A 23,888-nucleotide genomic window follows, 5' to 3' on the forward strand; every position below is an offset into this window, starting at 1 on the left:
GAAGTTCTTTGCAATCTAAATTATTCTATAGTACTATGAAATAAAAACGATACAATAGAGATTATCAGTAAATCTGGTAGAGGGGAGGTGTGGGATGCGTTTATTTACTCTTTTTCATAACACAAGGCTGGCATATCCAGTGAAAATATAAGGTAATAAAAGGAAATACTGAACATGTGGTCTTTATCAGATGAGCTGGTAAATCTCTTAACAAACTGATTTGTGTGTGTAGAAAATTTTTTATGATCGTATATCACAACAGTGTGAAAAACTGATAAAGATTCCTTTAGTTGCACTGTAGTCTCTGTATTGTCTCACACACCGAAACACTTCTGAGAGGCTGGCAGTCTGGCTGCTGTCTGAAATATTCATGTGGTACTTGGCCATCTTTGCTAGATTCCTGTCTCTGGCATGATAGTGGGGAGAGAAAGAAAGGTGGAGTTAGAAACTATGCTGTGAACAGAGTGAGACAGCTGGTAAAATGCTTAAATCTCTCTGTTCTGTAGCAGTAGCTCTGATTCTGTTAGAAGTTTCACCTTGTATCCCTGGTCATAGGCTAACACAATTTAGTGCTAGCTAACAGATAAAATGACTCAAATGTAGGCTGCAGCCAGAATGTGAATTAGCCTCTTTATCTTGCTTCCACCAGCAAGGAAGAAGTTGTTACCTGATGTTATTGGAATGGAGTTTGAGCCCTGTGTTTACTCTCCAGGCCAACCAGGGAAGCTGTTTTGTTCTTTTGGAGTCACAGATTATAGAATGGCTTGGGTTGGAAGGGGGCCTCAAGGATCATCAAGTTCCATCCCCCCCGCCACAGGCGGGGATGCTGCTGCTAGATCAAGTACTAGGTGATAGTACAGATGATACTGCTAACCCTGCATCTCTACCTTTTGATAACTTTCTTGAGGAGAAAAGCTTTGAGTCTTGTGACAGGACAGAGCTGACTTTTTTCCTTCTCTCATGTTTCTGTTGATGTGACTAATTCTTTTTTGCTAAGCCTGGTTGCAAGTTAGAAACTGCAACAGCCGTGTTAATTTACGATCTCATAGCAGTAAACAAAAGCTGTATATGCTCAGTTCTATGAGCAGCCTCTGAAAAACAGTTGTCATGAGATACTGCTGGATTGTGTTCCCACCTGTCTGTGGTCATTAAAGAAGTATTACTTGCCATTGTTCTTTTGCCTTAACGACCATTTTATATTTCAGTCACAGGTATCTGCGGCAACTCCTGTTCTTTTTAATTTATTAACATGTTCTTCAAGGACTGAGCCTCATATTAAGCACAGTAAGCTATCTTCAGCAAGGCCTAGTTAAATGAGAGCCCTACAAGGCAATCAGAATCCTGTTACGCTTTTAGGGTAAGCTGACGTGCAGAGGTTGTAGTTTCACAGTTTTCTCTTCCCCTCCATATCTGGCTTTAAACTTAGGACCATTGCTCCCCCGTGCAGGGTTATCACTGTGGAGGTACAAACATCCCTCCTTTGCCACTGTGTGCTCCGTAAGGGACCACTAACAAGTTGAATCCAGTGCAGTTTTACAGCCTACTTAGGAAGTAAACTTCTGCATCTTCAATATGGCAGTGTTCTGTGCAGATCTGTGGTAGTTCTTCCTTAAGTTCATGAACCAGATGCGGGTTTTTGGTTTTCATCTTGAAGTCATAAATAGTTTTTTTTCTTTGTTACATGGCATGCAGAAAACATAACTGCTGAACTTGAGATTCCTGTATAAAATGTCCTATAAGAGTGCTTTGAGGAAGTTGTGAAAATCTCTGACACATGCAAGTCTGTTAAATGGAGAACGATCAGCTTTGCAAGATGCTGTGGAACTTCCTGTCTAAGAGCATACGGACTGAGCTGAGGTTGATTATATCTACAGGGAGTACTTTAATTATGTTGTTTTCTAATTGGTGTGGAAAATTTTCAGGCAACTGGATAGCTTAAAATATTTTTAAACGACCAAGCAAAAAAAAGTTTGACATAAGCACATTTGAGCTAGAAACTTGATGTCATTGCAAGCAAGAGTTTTGCGGGGTTTAAAAAGACTTACAATAGCAGTACTTATATAGTATCATTTATCTATCAGCTGACTTAGAAAAAATGAATAAATAAAAGCACCTCCATCTGATGCAGGAAAAAGAAATTTCCTTATCAGATTCTTGTATAATTTGCTTACTGTTGTATGTCTGGCACATTTTCCTGCGGCACGATGAGTCTATGAATGTGAGGGAAGGCTGGCTGATACTGAATTAAAAAGAGGAAGTCTTCAAGGCTAATTTTTCCAGCATTTCTTTTTGTGTGTATTTTTTTCTTTTTTCCTTCCTTCTTTAGATATGGGAAGACTGCTGTCCTTGAGTGTCCTCTGTTTCTGGTAGCTAAACGGTTACTGTGTTACTTTGGTTATTGTTCCTTTCTGTTGGAGCTGCTTTGTAGACCTCACTTCCAAAAGAGTTAAGGGCTCAGATAGATGAGGAATCTGAGGATAAGCAATGAAGTATAGAGAATGCTATGTTTATTAAGCATCGGTTCCTCAGAGTATATTGTTATCCTCATTTAGCAGACGAATGTAAGAAAAATTCAATATTCCATCTGTTCTTATACGGTATTAGCTGCTACATTAGAGAATGGTAGAAATACTTGAGTTCAGGTTTTGTGTTTTGTTCTTGAGGGAGGGAGGGGAAACTTCTGTGTACTGCCAGAGGGTAAGTGAGAGGTTTGCTGTGCTCACAGGAAGAGCAGAATCACCTAGCAGGAAGAGGCTGTTGCAAAAACTGTGTGCTTGATGAAGGAGGTGTTCCAAGAGAGATGTGTTTTAGTGGAGTTAACACATGTTCTTTCATCAAGAAACTGCCTGTCAGATTTAATTTCAAATGAAATTAATTGTTAGTCTGACAGCTTGATGTTCTGGGAAGTGCAATAAATGTATCAGCACCAGAATTATTTTCAGCTCTGTTCTCTAACCATTGTTGGACTTAGAAGAGAAAAGAAGAGCTAAAAGATGCATGTTTTTAGGAACAAGCTGCTGTAAATTATGCTTGTGTAGAAATAATGTAAGATTTTGTGCTCTTTTCATCAAATACTTTAAAAACTGTTCTGTTTCATAATCATTACTAACTAACATGGGCATATAAAAATATTGCTAGTTCTGGTGACTTGTTAGCATGTTTATCCCTCTGTTTTTGGTCCCGTTGATATTTTCTTTCCTCCTCTGGTGTATCTGGGACAGAGAACAATCTGAATTCCCTAAACTGTCAAGATTTAGAACTAAAGCATTAATTTGCATTTTTGGTCATAAGAGATTTCATTAGAATCACTTGAACTTTAAAGAACTAATTGCAGCTGGATTTAAAAGGACGGCAAGGTCATTTTCTCTGATCAAAGCAAAGGCTGCAAAGAACTGTTTGGCAACTGGCATAGATAAAATTGGAGCCAATTGTCTGAATGATCAGAGTTCTGTTGTTACCATTTCACGCTAGTCCAGTTCGGCAGCGCGTTTCAGGCAGTCACAGAATGCACTTAGTTCTGTCCAAAAAGAAATGAAGCTTGCCAGACGCTGCTATGAGACTAGCTTTGTAATTAGAAATGCAATGCTTTCTCAGAAAGGTGAGACACTTCAGACACCAATCTGGATTAAGCACCGTCTTTGTAGACAACTGCTTTTACTTTTGCCACTTGCTCATCTTTGTTTTGTTCCAGCAGTACAGATTTTCTGAAGAAGTGTTATGCTCTTATCAACTCTTTCCTTGTGATAGCGGGCAAAACTGTACAACCGTACCAGAAAGAATTCTAGCAAAACTTTCAAGTTAAGTTGTCATATTTAAAGTAAGCATTTCTTTCTTCCCGAATAATTATTGTTTCCTCTTCACAATCTGCCAACAGCTTTGGAGCGGTACTAGTTATTGGCAGCAGGGAAATATGCCATTTCCTGAAGTTCCATTTTGATTCTGCAACAAGAATTAAATCAGCAGAGGATCCTGGCTGCAGAAATATGTAGGGACTGTTGTCTCCAAGCAGTAATATATCAGAACTGTTTAATAGGAGAAGAATTAAAGGTCCTGAGGGAATGAGTATCTTTCTAGGACAGAAGCGAGATTCAGGGCACGTGGAAGAAGAGATTGTAATTATCTGAAAAGATAATGGGAAGGTGGAGCTGTGCAAGTATGAGAGACCTGAACTGCACTAGGTAAGACACAGGACTGAGTGAGAGGCCTGCTGAGATTTATGTGGAGTAGGTAGAAAGAAGGAAAGGAAGGAGGATTTAGAGTGGCAGAAGAATTTAAACCTGAAGAACAGAAAGGATCAGAGAAAGGTGTATTTGCTTCTGATTGTGCTGTTGCTTTGTGGCCAGGAATACGGTATAAAATACTAGCAGTGTCCTTACCTCATGCATTGCTGGGCAGAGCAAAGGATGACAGCTCATTGCTACTATCTTTTTCCCTTCTGACTGAAATAACAAATATTTTCAGTGGATTTAAGAATCTTCCAGTGCTCATCATTATGATGGTTGGGTTGGTGATGTGTGATCAAATCTGTTTTTCCAGTTGTCTTTTTAAATGCAAACTTGGAGACAATTTTTTTCCATGCAGATGTACCATCTAATGACCTGTGTACGGCCTTTCACCTGGTGAAAGTGACCTCCAGAAGAACAAAAAAAACTGTCTTATTTGTATTTATCCTGCTACCAGAGGGATTTTCAAGTAGTAATGTTACTAGTTGAAACTAAGCTTAATAAAAATAAATCTTTGACCTTAATCGAGCTTTGATTTACTGATTTTCTTCTAAAAGTAGCAGGAGATGTTGAAAACCTGTCTCTGTTTCAGATCATTGTTAGATGGAAGTGTTATTTACACTTTGGAGATGATTCCAGGTGTATGCTGAGAGCAGAGGCAACAGTGAAACTTGAAAGCTCTCTACTGCGGATTATCTAACTGAATAGGAACAGATGAAGACAAAGAGCTGTTGATGAGATGAATTGCAGGGAAGCGATCATGTTATACTTTAATTAGTTATTAGCACTATTGTTAAAGGTTTGTTGCTGATCACTGGAACCAGATTGGTGTGGATTGTCTGGTTTAGAGTACTATATTTCTATGTTTCTTATGAACTATAGCATGTTACAAACACGGCCCAGGGTCTGGATCATATAGTAACTCAAGTTCAAGAGCTCCTCAGGATCTCTAGACTATCCTCAGAACAGGATTAACTATAAAGACCAGAATACTCAGGTCTTTATCTAGCCTGGTCTTAAAAACCTCCAAAGATGGAGGCCACAGAACTGGCTGCTCTCAAGGTGAGAAAGTTTCTCCTTGTAGCCAGTGTGAACCACCCTTGTTTCAGTTTATGCTCATTTTCTCTTGCCATGCCACCATGCACCACTATTTAGAGCCTGACTTCATCTGTCAGAAGACAGCCTCCTTTGTAGGTAGTGGCAGGCTCTTGGCCCAAAGCCTCCTTTCCCGCAGTCTGAACAAAGCCAGTTACCTGGTGCCTTTTCTCACAGGTTGAGTGGTCTGGCATCCTGATAATCTGGGTGTTTCCACTAAGTTCACTCCACAGTATTGATGTCCTCTATTGGAGGCACAGAACTGGATGCCGTATTCCAGATGTGGTCCGATGAGGCCTCAGCAGAGGGAGATAATCTCCTGCACGATCTCCACATCCTTCTGTGCTGCTGGGGAACTCTACTGGCTCACATTCAGCTTGCTGTTCACCAGGACTCTGGGAGAAAAATGTAGGAAATTAGCTGTAAAACTTTGTTTGATCTCTTTTTCGTCTTAATTATGTACAACCTGTATTTTATCACTTGGCGCTCTGTTTTAGGTTTCTCTCCAGTTTAGCTTCAGGTGTCTTTTCCTCTCTTTTACAAATCCCAGTCTGTCTTTTTTTTTTTTTTTTTTCTGTCTTCATCTGTTCCTGCCTGACCTGTCAAGTTCATATTTTCTGCACTTAGATCTCTTGGGATTTGTCTCTATAGGGGTATGTAGTAGAGACATCACAGAGAAGCAATGATAATAAAGCAGAGCTGGTGCATTATGTTTTGGGAGGATATTGCAGTCTGTGGAAAATGCAGGAAGTCCCATTTAGCCCGTGAAGTTTTGAGAACTCTTGTACAGGGTGAGCTGTATTTGCTGTGCCTTAGCATATGCCGAGTAGATACATGCAAGCACAAATGCTTTCAAAGCATGATTTTCAACCACAGATGAAATATCTCATTAGTCCCTCACTTAGCACTGTTGGACAAATAGATGTTTTTGAGCCCATGGCCATTTTTAGGCTTGAAATATTCAGACTTCCGTCACACACCTGAAAATTCCTACAAATCTTGCCTTGTCTGTGTCCTTTGTCCATCATGGGACAAATGTTGTCTGCTGTCACCTTAAGGACCCCTTACGTGTTTTTGCCCCCTCAAAACACTGAAGGGAAGATTCTTGACAAAGAAGCATCAGCCGAGGCTCTCTTCTAAGCAGGGCTACATCTTTTTTTTTTTTTAATCTTCTCCTGTGAGGAGAATTCTACCTACAAAAGGGTAGGTAGCCTTTTTGCTGTGTAGGAAGTCAAGTCCTGGTGGGAACTGTCTCAGTTCTGCTGTCAGTCATGCATGAATATTTCAAGAAGCATCAGGATGAATTTTTTAAAAGTTAAGAGGTAATATGCTCTGACTTCTGTACAGCTAGAGGTGTTCCAGTGAATAATTTCATGTGAATCCTACTCTGTGACTGTTGTGCGCTTCTTCAAGGTCCTTACCTTTTTATCTTTTGCCTTCCATTACTTGCTGAATTCCAAGAACCATCTGTTTGCAGAAAACAATCCTCAGCTAATCTGTACTGATCTTGAAGTATTTGGAAAAAAGCAGAGGTAGTTTATCTTGTGTAGGTTTTTTTTTGTTTTGTTTTGTTTTTTTTTTAATTAAAATTGGAGAGTAGGTAACCCAGAGCATGTGGGATTGTCATCCCTCTGTTGAGGCTGAACAGTTTGGTGACTTAGAGAACATTTCCTGCAGTGGTTAAGGGATTCATTCTCACTGACGCAGACATCATCTTGGATGAAGTTCTCATAGAGGAAGTTAGGAGTAATGCGTGACCTTATTCTGCTGAATGACTGTGGAAATAGGTGGCCAGGGAATCTTGATTTTTATACATGAAGATTGAACCATGAAGCTGGTCCCTAAGAAGTACTTTTCATTCTTTAGAGTTGGTAACTAATCTTTTAGTATTGATACACAGCCTAGTTCTGAGAAATGAGAAAATAAGCGATCTCTCAAGGCTGACCTCTCTGTGTAATATACTTTCCAACTTCTACTCTGCATCCCGGTAGGAAGCAGTTTACAGTATTAAAATATTACTGGGCAGAGGGACTGTGATTTACAGGTTTCGTTGCTGTCGCTTAAAATTGTGTAATGCCTTTGTCTTCCAGTGACAGTTGCGTAGGTGAGCATTCCATCCAGCTGTTAACATGATCAAAACAATTCTTGATTGAAATGACTAATAATTGTAGGTTCTGTGAGAAAATACCATAGTTAATTTTGTTGTGCCATCTGTCATTTGACCTCCTAAGGGTCTGCAGTCTTATCTCAAGATTGATACTGAGTTTGAATGTTGTGAGGTTGTTGGTTTTTGTTGTGTTGTGTTGTTTTTTTTTAAATTCCTTCTTGGTTTAACTTTTCAATTCTTGCTACATTCTTTCCCCATTGGGACAGAATATCCTTCACAAGTACATACTGGCAGAGCAGTCAGTCCCAGACTGAACCTTACTTGCTGATCAGGCAAGTGATGGTCAATCTGTGAAACTTAACAGAGGCGGTGAAACTTAACAGAGGCGGTGGGCATGGACTGAAACACAGGCAGTTCTGTCTAAACATCAGGAGGTATTTCTTTGCTGTTCAGGTGGCATAGCATTGGTACAGGTTTCCCAAGAGAAGCTGTGGAGTATCCTCTTTGTAGATCTTCAAAAGCTGTCTGGATGCAGTCCTGGACAAGCAACTCTGAGTGTCTCTGCTTGAGCAGGGGTTTGGACCAGAGAGCCTCCAGAGGTCCCTTCCAACTTCAGTCCTTCTGTAATTACAGAGCAGTCAATTACAGAATTACAACTCTGTAATTTTGTTTTTACTCTTTCAGTGTTGTTTGTCTTTCAGAGTTGGTGGTTCTTCTAGTTCTCAAAAATAGACAGAATCGTTGAAGACAGTTTTGCTTTATGAACTGTGTAAATAGTATGTACGCTTGTATCATTTTAAAGGGATAATATAATCCAAGACAGCAGTTTTAAAGCAATCCAAAGTGTAGTGAACTTCAGTAAGAGTAGTCTGAGAAGAAGCACTTTCCTTTGTGTCGCTGTGTGGGAGGAGACACCTAAGCAACAAGTTGTAGAGTCAGGATGGCCCTGTAGGGTTGCCTAGATTTTTTCAGGGTGAAACCTCACGTACACATCCCTGGATTGTTACTAATTAGGCTGGTGGGACCATTGGAAGCCACTTCTTGATCAGCTCCACAACCACACTGGTCCAAACTGTCTGATTTAATTTCTGATCAACAGGAGTGCCAGTATGAGCGTGTTCACAAAATACACGCGTGTGCAGTGACATGCTCCGAAAAGCAAGAAAAACCTAGTGATATTCCAAGTGAAACTGCAAATTGCCATGGGCATTTGAACCTCCAGAGGTGTTCTGCCCTGAGCACTGAACCAGTGCAACTCTGTAGCCATGAGTCTGTTCTCTGTAACTTGGTGCCTGTTGGCGTGGCTAGCAGAGCCTCAGCTAACAGTCGGGCAAGCCACTAGGGAAGATGGGACAAGGTCACAGGAACACTGATGTACGAGTTGGCCTCTGCTTTCTTTATCCATTCTGTCCTTAGGACTGTGATCTCTTGGGCTGTCAAGTCCACATTTTGCACAATGTTGCATTTCCTTATCACAGCCAAATTATTCATAGAAAAATAATGTTTAGCTGTAGAAAAATGGCATATATGGACTGGAAACAAAACCAAAATCACGTACGTGGTTGTGGACAACCAGCTCTTTTGCTCTGCCCTCTTTTATCTGTGCATTCTTGCTCAACTTCTTTTCACATTATACTCAAGGATTATATGGAATGTTTCCATTTTGTTGTGCTTCTTCGGCAGTGGTTATTCAGGCTAAGTTGCGCATTCTACTGAAAATTCAGAAATAGTTTCTTGAGGGCAAGTACCCTACTTGTTTGAGACTTTCCACAATTTTCAGATACAGTGTTACTATTTAAATTAAGTGAAATTGTGAATACCTAGTCTATTTGGAAACTGTGGCGGGTTACATTAGTGCAAAAACCCAGATTTCAAGTCCAAGTTTAGAAACTGCTTTTGAAACTGCTGCGTTTTGTGTGCAGTGACTGAGATACTGGATAGGTAGCTATTCCCTAGATTTTCCAGGATACATAAATACTGCTAATTTACAGCTTCACACTGCTGTATCAGTATACTGATCTGATTAAAAAAAAAAAACAAAAACCTGACCTACTTGAAATAGTTGAGTCTTCTCATCATGAAGCAGTCTTCCAGAAGTTCTCAATATATATGTTGGCTAAAAAATAAGAAATAAATAGTCACACCTGTCAGCCTGGTGCAAGTTCTTAATTGATTTGTTCCTCTAGATTACCCTACCTAAAAGAAATGGTAATAACAGGTGGTCAGATTGGTTTGTATGCCAAGTGTTAGTGAGATAGCATTAAGTGAAATCAATATGAGAGTCTTTGAGCATTCATTGGCTGCTGAGAAGGTTATCAGAGCTGCTTGCTCTCATATGTGAGATATTACTTTGCAGAGGGATCTGAACTTGTGCCCAGGTGTATTTTCCAAATGACTGAAGCTAAAGGTAGATCAAACTTCCTGCTTTCATGTTTCCGGCAGAAATAGCATCAAATATGTATCTGTCCCCTTCTGTACTCGTATATGCCATGCTGGATTTTAATGGGCGTTGTGTGACTGAGGCAGTGGTTGGCTCCCCTTCTCCTATCACTTGCTAACAGACAGGGTTGTTTGAATGAATTTCCTTTTTGATTTAGTCCTCCATTATCCTTGTAAGAGATCTCTGCTGCCTATCTGGAGGTAAGGCAGTTTAATTATTACCTGCTTGTCCTCACTTCTGACATTTAGGATTTCCAGTCTCCTGTTGCAAAACTCACCAATCCTCTTATTTTGCTTCAGTGATCCCGTTGCAATCAGCTGTGCTCTGCAATACCAGCCTGTTAACTGTCTTCCTAGTTGTTTCCTAACAGAGGCACATCTGAGCCTGCAGGTTTCATATCTCGTAACAAGAAGCGCTTCTCTGAATGTTTCTTCCTGCCCTGTCACTTAGGCTTGTAACAGGAACTTATCCTTCCACCACCTTCTAAGAAATTCTTTTTGATAGTTTTTCAGCAGTACTGCCAAAGGAGAGGACTTCTCCACCCCCCTGCCCCACTTTTTTCCTTTTTTTCTTTCCTATTTCCCCATTTTGCCTCTCTCTTCTTGCCTCTACTGTTTCCTATTCTGTACTTCTACCCGCTACTTTATAAATAAATAATATGAGCTATCTGGTCATTGGGAAGAATAGGCTCTTCTTATTTCCACGGACAGACAGTAGCAAATTCGCACTTTTTTTTTTCTGAGCTGTGGATTGTGCTTGTGTCCCCTCTGTTGCACTGTTCAGTGCTGCTCTTTGCAGCTGAGCTTCATTGGGGAAAAAAAAAAAACAAACAGCTTTATTTTCTTGCTTAAAGCTCCTTTACAGTTTTCTACTTCCCTTGATATGTTACAGTAATGAATGAGAATCACTGCTGTAAAATGTGTGCATATTTCTTTCTTTGTAACTGGAAGTATCTAGACAAGATCCCTCTGATAGACAAAAACAAAATTAAGCTTCAGTTTGCAGCTGGCCATTATGTAGCAGCAATAGCATTGCTGTCATCTAGGTGCCTAGGGTATGTCTCAATGGACTCCTTCTCTATAAAGATTTTAAATAGATACGACAGGAGCCCAATACCCTTCTGTCAATTTTAATGTCATAGCAGCAAGAATTCAGAGCAAGTGTGCACAAGAGAGGTCTGTCATCTCTTTTGAATGTGCAGGTTAATAATAGGAATGCCACACTGGGTAATACAAAATTTTGCCATAAATACAGAGGTTGTATATTAGAAAGTGATTTGGTCTTTTGATAAATTAAGGATATTCTCTTTACACCTGGTCTTTTTGCTTTTTTTTTTTTTGAGGTGGTAAAGTCACAATGAACGTATGGGTATCTGACATGAAAAGTGTGCAGACACGTTTGTGGGTTGAAAGCAAACAGTTTATAAAATAATCTCAGGAAAGAATGCAAAAGGAGGATTATAAGTGAATGCAAAGACAAGCAGTAAAGCTATCAGTTATTATTTTGGCGTTTTTTCTATGTTCTTATTTTGAGTTCTTAAACATAGCTATCATGTTTTGACCAGAAACCTGTAGTAATCCACTTGCTAGGGTGTTCTTTCCAGTCACCAACATAGATTTAATTTTCATTGGACACTAGTCCAGCTTTGTTACTTTTCATTAGCCTTTGCTATTTTATGTTTCTGAATCTGAATAAGAAATGCAAATAATGCGTCTAATTTTCAGTTAAGTGAAAATCTAGATTATTTTTCATGCCATTTTTTAAGATTTACATGTATTATAAATTACCAAGCCAGAATTTAGGGTGTTAATGGGGTGTGAGACCTTCCTCACATATGCATATTTCCCTCAATTTGATTTCTACTCTCTCTCTCCCTTACTGTTCATGTTCCTTCATGGTCTGCTTTCCTGATGCAAGCAAGTTAACCATCTGAATACTTTCTTGGTGTTCTTTGACTTAGCCATCTCAGGCCAGTATATCTATAATTTTGTCCCTAAGTTTTTGATAAAAAAGAAAGGTAAGATCCAAAATAGTCAAATTCTTCTAAAATATTTTAAGACTTCTCCTTTCGGAGATTTTCAGCTATTTGTGTGATGATTTGAATTGAGAAGAGTTCAGCTGAAGTTCCAAATTCCTGTATTTTTTCTATTTACAAGTGAGGTGATTATGCTGTAAGTTAGAGATGTTTTCTCCTGGAAAGTGCCAGGTTTGGAGCAATGTTATTTAAAGTCATCACTCTTCTGAAAATAAACAGTATTTGATAATTTATTTGCTATTGTGCACATTTAATGAGTTACCATTTAAAAACAAGCAAAAAACGATTGGTTTGGGAGCCGGCCCTTGGGAGCTGGGCTATCAGAGGTAGCTTAGAGGTGAAGGCAATGGAGAGGACCTTCTACCAAAATGTACCATTAAAAATTTCCTCTGGTTCCTGCTTCTGCAGATGTTGAGCTCCCTCTGAGCACTTGTTTTTGTAGTGAAAACTAAATGGAGATGTTTTATATGGAATTCTTAAACTAGAGTCAGCATTACTACACAGTTGTTTCACTGTAAGTTGCAATAGCCTGAAGAGTCTCGGTGGAAGGGGGCCCAAGAAAATGTAACAGACCCAAGAAATAAAAAGTGTATTTTTGCAGTAGAAATGTCTCATATTTAGAAAGTACTTCTTCAAAATGTGGAAGTTGAAAAGAATAAGCTGTCAGTCATGACACATTATGAAAAATCCTGCACTGTAGTATTTACAAATGGGCACATGTGGTTGCTTGTATGGTAGAAGGTGCACTTACTCTGTTAATCACTATTTCTGCTTTTTAATTGGTTGAAAATCTCATTCCAGTGTCATACATTTCCATTAATTTTCACAGTGATGTCTTGGGACTCCATTAATCTGTTGACGCATCCAGAGTAAAATGACATTCTGAATCAGGAGGGATCTCTGCCTCTGGATGTTGATGGATTTCTATAAAAGCTATATCCCATCTCATTAGCAAGTAAAACTATAAAATGTCTGTACGTCCAATTAAACACAATATGATAGAGGTGACCCTTTGAAGTGTACAGAAGAGTCAAGGGATCTTCTGAAAAACATTTTTTCTTGCTAATTTAATCTACATTGATGCTCAGGTAGGTGCAATTTATTTTTTAAATAAGTAGTACATTCTACTTAGGTCAATTGTCCCCGATTTCAAAGGTGAGAAAGCTGATAACTTACTAAGTCAACTCCCATTATTATATTGTCACTTTTTATACTATGCAGACAGTAGCCAGAGGTACTACCACTAGGCTGATGCTTTGTTCTTGCTGTGGACGCCCTTCAGCTACAGTCACAGAAACGTAACTGCAGACAGTGCTGTAGCCAGAACTGTGCTGCCGGGTAGTGGGTAAGGTAGGAGGAGTCATTTTTTACAGTCTTTTTATTTCTCTTGTCCTCCATGTGGAAAAACTGTTCATTCAAGCAGAATAAAGTACTATTACAAACTACTAGTATAAAGTACCAGCTTTATTGCTGTTGCTTAATAAGTGTAAATTCAGCTGAGACTGTGGATGCTTGTTTTGTTTCCTTTCCTCAGACTGATCTATTTGTCCTGTAAAAGCAGACGGAAGAAGCAGAGCTATGTATGCATCACAAACAGAAGAAGAAGTGATCTGACTATGTTATAATGACTGTTTAATAATGTATGTAGAAACCAACTTAGCCAGGTGGTTATCTGCCATCTTGCAGGTTCTGTAGTACTTGTTTGAGGAAATGAACTGCTTTAACTATTTTAATTGAAGCAATTAAATGTCATTCAAACATGTGGAGCACCAGGGTGTGACAGACCTAACAGACTGAACTAGAAAATTAACATGCATTTTTGTTAGATTAACAGAAAAATCACTGGTGGTATTGACATTCAGGAGATTTTAGTTGCTTTACGATTTGTGCACCCCATTTAAATGAATGAATACTATTACAGAACTATATTCAGATTAAACAGCACGCTGATCTGTTATCCATTTGCACTGTCACAGATTTTATTATCACTTAAAAACCTGAACATCTATTTTGCGCAGAGTGAAAGTTTACCATCTAAGAACTACTCCTGAAATCCTCAGACTGTAATGCTTTAAATCCCATTGCTATTGATTTCTTCGGGGTCATTTCCCGTGTCTTTCCTCAGTATGAAGTTCCAGTCCTGTTGACATTAGTAGAATGTTTGCAGTTTATTTTAGTAATAAATGTTGACCTGCTGGATTAAACCCTTAAGATAAACACAGAAGGGAGGAACAATCTGTTCTGTGTTCAGGTGACTGGATGTTTCTGGACAAAAAATGAAGATTCTGCCTTACCAACTACTGCAGCTTAGGGCAGACATAGTAATGGTAGTAGAGGAGCAAGGCAGTTGCATCCTGGCAGGTCAGTGAAGGTCGTCGCTTGATCTGTGGAGATTCAGTTTCTCAGAGTTCACTTAAACAGAGAGATGCTCTTGTCTGAATCCCTTCTAGAGAACTTTGTTCCTTGTCTTTTGTCAGAATAAAACCCTCTCTGGTCTAAGAGGATAGGGTGTTGGGTTTTGTGGGCGTTTTTTGTTTTTTGTTTTTTTACTATTAGAAGTGTGCTATTATGATGAAAACATGTTTGAATTCAGACTTCTCTTGCTCCTTTATGAGCTCTAAATGCAAGATCAGATACTTAAAGAATGATTCCTTTGCTTTCTGTGGCTGAATTAAGAGGAGTTTTAGGTTCCAAGATTTGCTAGTTTCTTATTCCTGTGACAAGATGTATTCCTCTAGAAATTCTACTTGCCACTGGAGGGTAAGGAGAACTGTTTAAATAACTTTGGAAGGATTTGAACTAAAGCATGTTCCTGGCCGGTACACCCAGCTCACATAATCTTCAGCATGGGATCTGATACTGTAAGAGTGTGTTAGTAACTTTCCAAAATGCCCTTGGTAGTGCTGGGAGCTTTTCCAGGTACAGAAATGGACAGAAAATTTGTCATGATCAGTTTTTCTGCAGGGGAAGTAACAAAATGGCTGATTTTCATCTGCATTTGGTTTGGAGAGCTTCATGCAACGGTGGGGTACTACTGCAGATTGAAAATTGCAGAATGTGAGGTGTAAAGCAGGGTTAAGGAGGCTTCTTGTATTAGTGCTGGGGATGAGGAAGAGGATGTATTTACACAAATGGAGACACAAACGTGTCTGTTGTGTAGTTTGGATTAACAAGAAATGGTATTGCAGTTGTTGAAAGCAATAGGAAAGTGAAACATGAACGTCTACTGAACTGGTTAATGTCCTGAGATATATAAAGGTAAGAGTCAGGTGTGGATTCCAGTAGCAGTAGCTGGAATGTTCTAAGGCACCACTGTGTGTCTGAGACAAACACAAATTCACCAGAGTGATTTTAGCCTTCTCACTAGCTTCTAATCTCTACATCTCCTTCATTGCACTGACATGGTGTATTCCACTCCATCTTTCATGTGTTGGGAGAAGGAGAAGCTACAGCAGGGCCACAGCTGGAAGCTGAGGTGATGCAGTGCAGGCCCAGAGTCGTCATATTCTCAGTGTGGAAGCATGTTACTGTCATGAGAACGTACACTGAAATACACGTCAGCATTTGATTAGTATGGATGACTTGATCCTCTCCTTTGCACGACAACCTTTGGCTACCTTGCAAATGCTTGGAGTCCACTCTGCTTAATTCTTTGTTTTAGGGTTTCCTTTGAGTTGTGCCACTATTGAAATTTGCTTTGTGTCTGTTTTCACAGCTCTCATTTTTCCAGTTAAAGGGCTACTAAGTGGGTTAATGCTGCAGTTACTACTGCCTGTGTGAAGTTTGTCACTGGTGTTTACTAAGTGCTATGTAGTTACTGGGATGATAGCTCTGAACCCTAATAAATGAACCAGCAGCTGGGGAATTATGGACTATTTCTAAATCCTCTGAGTCTGTAGGAAAGCTGAAATACTTAAACCTTCATTCTGTGGTCAGAAGAAGGCAAGAAGGAGAAATGCACTCTCTGTACAGCCTGTGCAACAATGCAGATAAGAGATGAGAGATAGCTTTCTTAAATAATTTTCTTTTGTGACTAACGCGTGCTCTAAAAAGAAAGACGAATGAGATGCTGGTGAGATTAATCAGGCCACGTGCTGCAGTGAGTTGACGGTGGATGTAAGAACAATGAAAGTCAATCAGTGTCTATTAAATGTAATGAATAGTGATTTGCTATCTCATTAAAAGATCAGGACACCCAATTTGCTTGTATATGAATAGCCAAACAAGTAGTCATTAAAATGCCCTCATAGGGTATTAAGAGCTACCTTAAAACTTGCATTCATTTGCCTGTATAGGAAGAACCATTCAGTAGAGTGAAAGCCATCTCATGGAATATATTGGAACACAGACTAATACATGGAGAAAAGAACGTTGTAGTGTCTGTATGTGGATATATACATGTTATAAATGTATATACCTCATTTCATCGAGTAAGCGTTGCTTCTACTTGTTTTAGTATTTGCCACAGCACTTGGAATTTTTTGAGGTTCTGTCCTTACTGTACGTACGCAGTAAGCAGAGGTTCAACAGTGCCATCCTGTGGATGAACCTAAAGGTGTGAAAGTTACGGCAGATAAATAAATGACCTCAGCAGGATAAATTATCATAGAATATCAGATACTGCATGTCCCAGTGCAATCAACTAGCATATTTCCCTGTGGTAGTCAGTCAGGCTAATTATTACTTTTCTGTCCAGAAAATTAATAACCTAAATGCATAATAACCAATTGGAAAGTATCTCAGGCAAGCTGATGAGCGCTGTGCTTGTTAGTCTTTCTCTGTTGCTGAGAAATGTGTTTTTAATCATCTCGGTGTGTTTTTAATCATCTCAGACTTCATTTTCACAGACAATGCCAAAATTAAAAGCAGCCGTGTAAATTCAGATAAGCTCCGCTATGAAGAAGTATCTGAACATTTTTAAAAAGGAATTTAACTGAAACTAAGAACAGTTGCCTTTAATGTTTCGTAATCAGAATAGATGAGTTCCCAAGTAACGCTGAAGATTAAGCTGGATGGTTTGAGCAGCTCGCCATAATGTTATTAGCTCCAGGAAGAGAAGGGTAGGATTAAATTCAGAAGTTTCATTGACTGAAGATGATCAGAATATTTGGAGGAATTTCTGTTGATAGAGTGACTACTTTGGTGAGACAAGGTATGAAAAAGCAAAATTTGTCTCTAATGAGGGAACGGTTGGAGTGGATCATACTGTTCAATGTTTTTCACTTTGCTTGCCTAAGCAATTTATTAATGTATGATATGTTTACTTGGAATTTTTTTAACCTGTTTTGACACAGGAAAGTCTTCTAGCCTAGCAAAAGACTTGTATCGGTATGGCTCTATCCTTTTTAAAGCAGGCTAGCCTGTTTAAGTGTTTCCATACTGGGAATCTTGTGTCTATGCTTGTACTCTGATTTATAGCTCTCAGATTAATTTTAGATTAATCAGATGAATCAGGAAAATAATCTCTTGTGCTGTTTAATTGAAGGCAGAAAGGAAAGTGAATTATGACAGTTTAACCTCTGCACAGAAGAGGTTTCTTTGTAGGCCTTGTCACTTTGAGGTTAACTTCAGCCACAGAGCATCAGCATTTGTCTAACAACTTCCACACCTTTTTATCCTGATGTGAATGTGTTTAAGTCACAGAAATGCTTAATTCTGATTTTGAATCTCCCTAAACTCTTGATCTTAATGTTGCCTTATATTCAGGAGGTTCTGTGTTTCATTCTGTGACATTTTGAAGGTGTCTACTGTTACTAGTTTTTAATGTTTGTCTTCTGTTTTGTGGCACTTCCTACATACATTACAAAAAAGGAAATAGGAACAATATTCTCCACTCTTCCATACGCTGTATGGAAATATGTCTTAACTCTTTCCTCACATAGAGGTTTTTCCATGCTCTCCCAGCTATTTCTTCCATCTTTATTCTCTGATTTTCCTGGATTGCATACAGTATTTTAAACAAGGTATTCTGTGAGTTACTATTTTTGTGGTTGCTTTTTTCTGTTCTTCATTTGTCTTAGCATGTTGTTTTGATTTTTCTGATCAATAGTGGACACTGAGCACTAAGCTTGTACTCTGACCGCAGTAAGAGCTGGTTCCCCTTCACGAGCTCTTATGGTTCCTGTGGAGGATACACGTGGTTCTGCTTCCCAGGTAGTCGACTCTAAATGTAGGCTCCTGTTCTGAATCGCAAGTTGAGTGATGCTCACAGTCCTTCATCCAGATTAGAACTGCCACTCAGCCAGCCATGGAAAGTGGCCTCGGCTTCACATCCATCTCATCAGGTAACACTGGGCTGGGTAGTCTAGGTACTGCAAACAGGAGAGGGGATGTGGGAATGTGCTATGCTCTTTCCTACACTTCGGACCACTCTTAAAAAGCTGAGAATATGTGTATTCTGTATATGTATATAGTATATTAAATATGTCATATATATACATACATATACATACACATATAGAGGTATGTGTATAACAAATTAGTTAAGGGCTATAAAAATAGTAACTTGGAAAACTGCTTTATTCAGTTTCTATATTTAAAAGGAATTGGATAAACGATCATAATCTGTGTGTATTTTCTGTGGTCTGTAGGAGATTTTGCTGTAATTCTAATGCCGTTGTGTTTGTTTTTACAATATTTCTGTCAGACTTGGGCTCAACCAATCTCTCTAAGGAGAAGATGTAAGATTCTAGTATTATTAATGCCTTATTTCATCTAGTTAATGATATTTTCAAGTATTCCATCTTCTTGGTGATTTACTTGCAATGTCAAATAAAGGTCTTATTTAAGCTTAACGTGAAATAATAAAAATCTTAATTTTATTAGAATACAGTCAGGATAAATGAATCTAGTCAAGATTCTGATGTTGAACAGGTGCAGTTCTTAACAGCATCACACATGTAAAATCAGGGTAAGATCTTTAAATGCTGAAATCTTGACAGATGCGTTCCTTTTCTCTCTGTGTTATATTATAACAAGGAAGTGTTGACTCTGAAAGTACTGACACACAAGCTGTCTTGGCAAATCTACTGTTGTATTCCTTGTACAATATCAGCTGTGGCTATTATTAAACTACAAATAAATGTGTGCATTAAATATCTTAAAAACATATATGTTTGTAAACAAACGCATTTTTTATCCCAAAGTAATGTTTTCTTGCTTTCTTGCTTACTGATGCCTAGACAAAGGAATGCTGTATCTTCAAAACAACATCTGTCAAACCGCTTTTCATCAGATTAAGTAGATCCTCAAAGCAACCACTGCAGCTTATGAAATAATAGAAATGTAGGTTGTGCTTTATTTAAAACACCAACAGAACTTGAAGTACTTGATAATATTTTACAAATGTAGCAATAATGGCTTGTGTAGATTCTCAGTTTTTGTGTCTATTTTTGGTAGGTTGTTTGGAATGATAGTGAGTGATGCTGGAATGCCACAACTGCACTAGATGTCCTGGAGTGTGATTACAAAATTATGGTCCTGGCAGCTAATCTGTGTCTGACAAAGCCAATGATCTGAGAGTCTGGCAGTAGAGATTGAATTTATTGTGAAGAAGTTCATCTGTAAAAAGATTTCTCTCATTAAAAATGAAATTGAAGCTTGAATCGATGACTGATTATCCAGGCCATTCTTTAATCAGTTGGATTCCTCATTAGCATAGACGTATGGTTATATATGCTGTGGCCTGATTCTGGTTCTATAGATCATCCAAGATAATTGATAATATTAATGTTTTAAAGATTTTTGTGGGACATTGTAATCTGATTGAAATAAGGAAAATGCCAGTGGCTTTAGCATAGAACATAAATAGAGATACACTCAATCATTGATGTTTCTGGCCAGCTTGCTATCTTTTTACCTTAACATGTTATTAACATACAAAAATAAACCTACTGGTCAGATTATGTTTCTTCCATAGGAGTAAAGTGTTCAGCTGTTTGCCTTTGTGATCAGTTCTCCAAGAGATGAGGCCTTATTGCAGTATTTATTGAGCATGGTTACTCAGATCAACCAGAAAAAATAATGGAAGTGCTTGAGGTGGAAGTCAGATCAGCATTCCCATTAGTTCTCCAGTCTGAAAGTTGGAAAGTTCTGATCAAAAAGCCAGGAAAAGGACAAACAAGGGTGGAAATCATACAATGTCCTGGGTTGGAAGGGACCTCAACGATCACCAAGTTCCAACCCCAGTGCCACAGACAGGATTGCCAGCCAAGCACGTGATCAGATTGCCCAGGGTCCCATCCAGCCTGGTCTTAAACACCTCCAGGGATGGAGCATCCACAACCGTTCTGGGCAGCCTGTTCCAGTATCTCACCACTCTCTCAGTAAAAAACCTTCCCCGACATCTAATCTAGATTTCCCTTCCTTTCGTTTAAAACCATTCCCCCTTGTTCTGTTGCTATTTGTCTGTGTAAAAATTTGATTTCCTCCTGTTTATAAACTCCCTTTAAATATTGAGAGGCCACAGTGAGGTCTCCCCCCAGCCTTCTCTTTTCCAGGCTGCACAAGCCCGGTTTCTTCAGCCTGTCTTCGTAGGGGAGGTGCTCTAGCCCTTGGATCATCTTCGTGGCCCTTCTCTTGACCTTCTCCAAAAGCTTGACATCTTTCCTATGCTGGAGGCCCCAGGCCTGGACACAGTACTCTAGAGGGGGCCTCATGAGTGCAGAGTAGAGGGGGACAATCACCTCCCTGTCCCTGCTGGCCACTCATCTTCTGATGGAACCCAGGATACCATTGGCCTTCCAAACAGCAAGCATACACTGCTGGCTTACATTAAGTTTTTCATCAACCAGGACTGCCTGAGTTCTTCTCACAGTTTGTACTCGTATCTGGGATTGCCTTGACTCGATTCCATAACCCAGCACTTTGCTTTGTTGAACTTCATTAGGAAATGGGGGTCACGTCTGTCCCAGAGGAGTCTGGACATAGATTTTTACAACTCTGGTTTCCAAGTAAGTTGATTGTTCCTTTCGTGCCAGTGAATTGCCCTGTGCTGTCCTGAAATGTTCTGTGTTAACTTAGGGCAAGTTAGTGTGAGGCATTTTGGTGGATCTAGTTAGTATGTTATTCCTAAGACAGTGCAATTAAGTCCCAGAACCAACTGCATACAAACAAGTTTAAATTTGTAATTTTGTGCTAGAGTTCTAGTTAAATTCTTTATATCAGAGGGAAATAGTTTTCATTTACTTGTATATTCTGTTGTCTAAGGCACTAGGCTGAAGGCCCTTCAGGGATCATTTTCATAGTAAGTACAAATAAAAGCCTGTCAGAGTTCTATGTTTCAGGTAGTACAGCAGATGTAGTTGGCCTATCTCTATAAAGACCACAAAAATCAGTAATGCTATTTTCCTGGTAAAAACTAAGTACAGAAACATACCAAGTATTTTAACTCTATCCAACTTTGCGTACCCAGGGAACTTAGCACTTGTAAGCTCAGTTCCTTTGAATATTAATAGCTTGACATTTCTGAATAGGAGACCAGAGTTCCTGAGAAGACCTAAAATTTGCAGTGGGAGAAGCTCCTTGAAACACCCATAATGCTACACCTGTTATGCTTTTGGGTTTTATTTTTTGGCCAAAACCATGGAACATTTAATTTGTACGGAACTTAGAGCAGATAATACAGTCTGGTGGTAGACAGACGAGCCATAACGCGTTCAGCATACGCAGGCTTTTTTCCAGGAAATGTTGATTTGAATTTCATGCATCGTGTGGGCATAGTGAACACTCAAAGATTATTGTAAGACTATAAGAAAAAAATCCATCTGATTTGAATTTCTCACTATCCAGTATTGTTAATAATGTGATGCCAAACAAATAGCTATTTCTCTGAGTGTGATTAAAGCCAGATCCCGTGTATAATTGAAAAACAACTTGCTACATGTTTTTTCTCCGTTTCTTGTTCATTTCCATTATAATATCATTGTGTTAGTTTATGAATGGAACCAGCAGCCACTGCAGTACGTCAGTATTTTCTCTGAGTTTTCTTCGAGTTTGTTACTCATCTTACAGTGTTTCTCATCCAGACTAATGTCCTAATTGGCTCAGCAAAATCAGGATAAAATGAAAGCGTTTTGCTATTGATCTTTGCTTGTTATTAGTTTATACAGGCAGAAAATTAGATCAAAGAAGTGCTAATACAGCTATCAAAATACTTTTTCTCATTGCAGGAAATGCTACTGATGCTCTTAAATGGAAGTATTTTAAAGCAGAAATTCCTCTCTGTTTTCTCTTTTTCTAATCATGTCTTGCTTTTTAAAAATTTCAAGAAGAGCGATGAATATTGATAGGGAACTAGGATGCTCAGAGACTCTGGCCGTGCCGTGACTTAGTCAGTAGATCCGTGGACCAGGGAATGCGTCCCATGTGTTGACCAAGTTTCAGAGTCGAATTCTGTACTGTTGGGTCTGATTCCACTGATGTGGAAATGAAATGCAAATGAAAAAGGGGGGCAGGCTTTATTTATTTATTCTTAACGTTTATTTTTATTGCAGACACGGTTCTCCTTCTGTGTAATAGAGTAGATAAATACCTGCTTGAAAGTCTGTGATTTAAAGTATTGGGTTTTGTTTTTTTTTAAGACTCAGAATCTTATTTTATTTTCTGTGACAGAAGTGGGTTTACTCCAACTACAGTTTTCATAGTATATTGTACCATAAGAAACAAAGTCTAAAGTCTACTGCTGCCAGCTTACATATAAAACTTGAGGATTAATAAGCCAATGCAAACAAACCATGACTCTCAAGATTAAGAAAGGAACGTAGAGCTTTTGGACTAGCCCTTTACTGTTGTCTGTCAATTAACATTAAGTAATAGCAGCCCAAACCTGCAAGTCTGTATCAGTGTTCTTGGCTGTAGTAAGCGGTACTAAGGTAAAAGTCATTTGAAGAGGAAATGTATCTTGTTTATTTGAAACATTAATTGCCAAGAATGCCTTTTTTTTTTTCCATTGTACATGTGATGTGCTTTTCATTTTTACCTTATAAATATTTTGTACAATTAATCCCTCTTATTTTTTTTCAGCCCACCTAAACCAACAGTGTTCATCTCCGGTGTCATAGCAAGGGTAAGATTACCATTAAATTTCTTTTAACCATGGAAATATGATTTTCGGCTTTTCAGAATTATCACTGATCAGAGCAAAATTAATCTTTTTCGTTCCCCATTCTCTTTTATGACAAAAGTCCTTATGTTTTGTATATTTGTTTAAGTCCCTTTGAGCATTCTTGGTTTTTTTTTGTGTGTGTGTGAAATTGAGATCATTTATTGAAAAGGCTTCTACCATTTTACTTTGAATTTTAGCACTTAAAGCTTATTTGATCTTCTTTTCATATCTAAGCTAGATATTACAGCATTGATTTTCTTTGAAAGTAGTTGCATTTAAGTTTGCTGCTATACCTTGATCTGTGAACAGCACTTCTGCCAGCGATGGTATGTGTTTGAAGGCACCGAGCTGCCACGTGTGCCTTGGGGTACGTAGAATTGCTTGTTGTTAAAATCCAGGGGAAAAATGCCTGCAACACCTGGAAATCCATAAGCTGAATCACTAGTATTAACTAACTACTAATTGTCTGATCTGCAATTCCTTCCTTGTGCATTGTGACAGGGCTTTAGTCATGATGGTTATCACTGGGGTGCATGGTGTGGTTCACCCATCTACTCAAATTGCAGAAAGAGCAGCTGTTCCATCATCTGTCTAAGGAAACAGGGTGCAAGGTCCCAGAGAAATATGCAGAAGAAAAACATCAGCATCAAGGAGAAAGAAGGCAGAAAATGTCAAGTCTGAGAAGAAAAGATCTTTGAAAATTAGAAGCAGATTGGAATAGTGTACAAAGTGAAAAACATGTAAAGTGCTAACCTAGTGATCAAGATGATTTAAAAAAAAATGCTGTCAGAATGGAAAGGAAGAATTTGGAGTAGGTTGAAGTGGGATGGGGTGTGAAACAAGCAGTCTGAGGCATCTGCTTTGTACAGAATATCTCTGTAACA

General features: G+C 38.8%; 1 protein-coding gene across 1 annotated transcript in view; it reads left to right on the forward strand.

Annotated features, from left to right (window-relative positions):
* DAP (death associated protein) overlaps positions 1–23,888 on the forward strand; it is a 42,558-nt gene that overhangs the window by 15,645 nt on the left and 3,025 nt on the right. The window contains exon 3 of the mRNA XM_021387310.1: positions 22,923–22,965. Coding sequence (XP_021242985.1) covers positions 22,923–22,965 — 43 coding nt within the window. The remainder of the gene's footprint in view (positions 1–22,922; positions 22,966–23,888) is intronic.

Source organism: Numida meleagris, chromosome 2 (assembly GCF_002078875.1).
Source record: "Numida meleagris isolate 19003 breed g44 Domestic line chromosome 2, NumMel1.0, whole genome shotgun sequence".
Lineage (NCBI taxonomy): Eukaryota > Metazoa > Chordata > Aves > Galliformes > Numididae > Numida > Numida meleagris.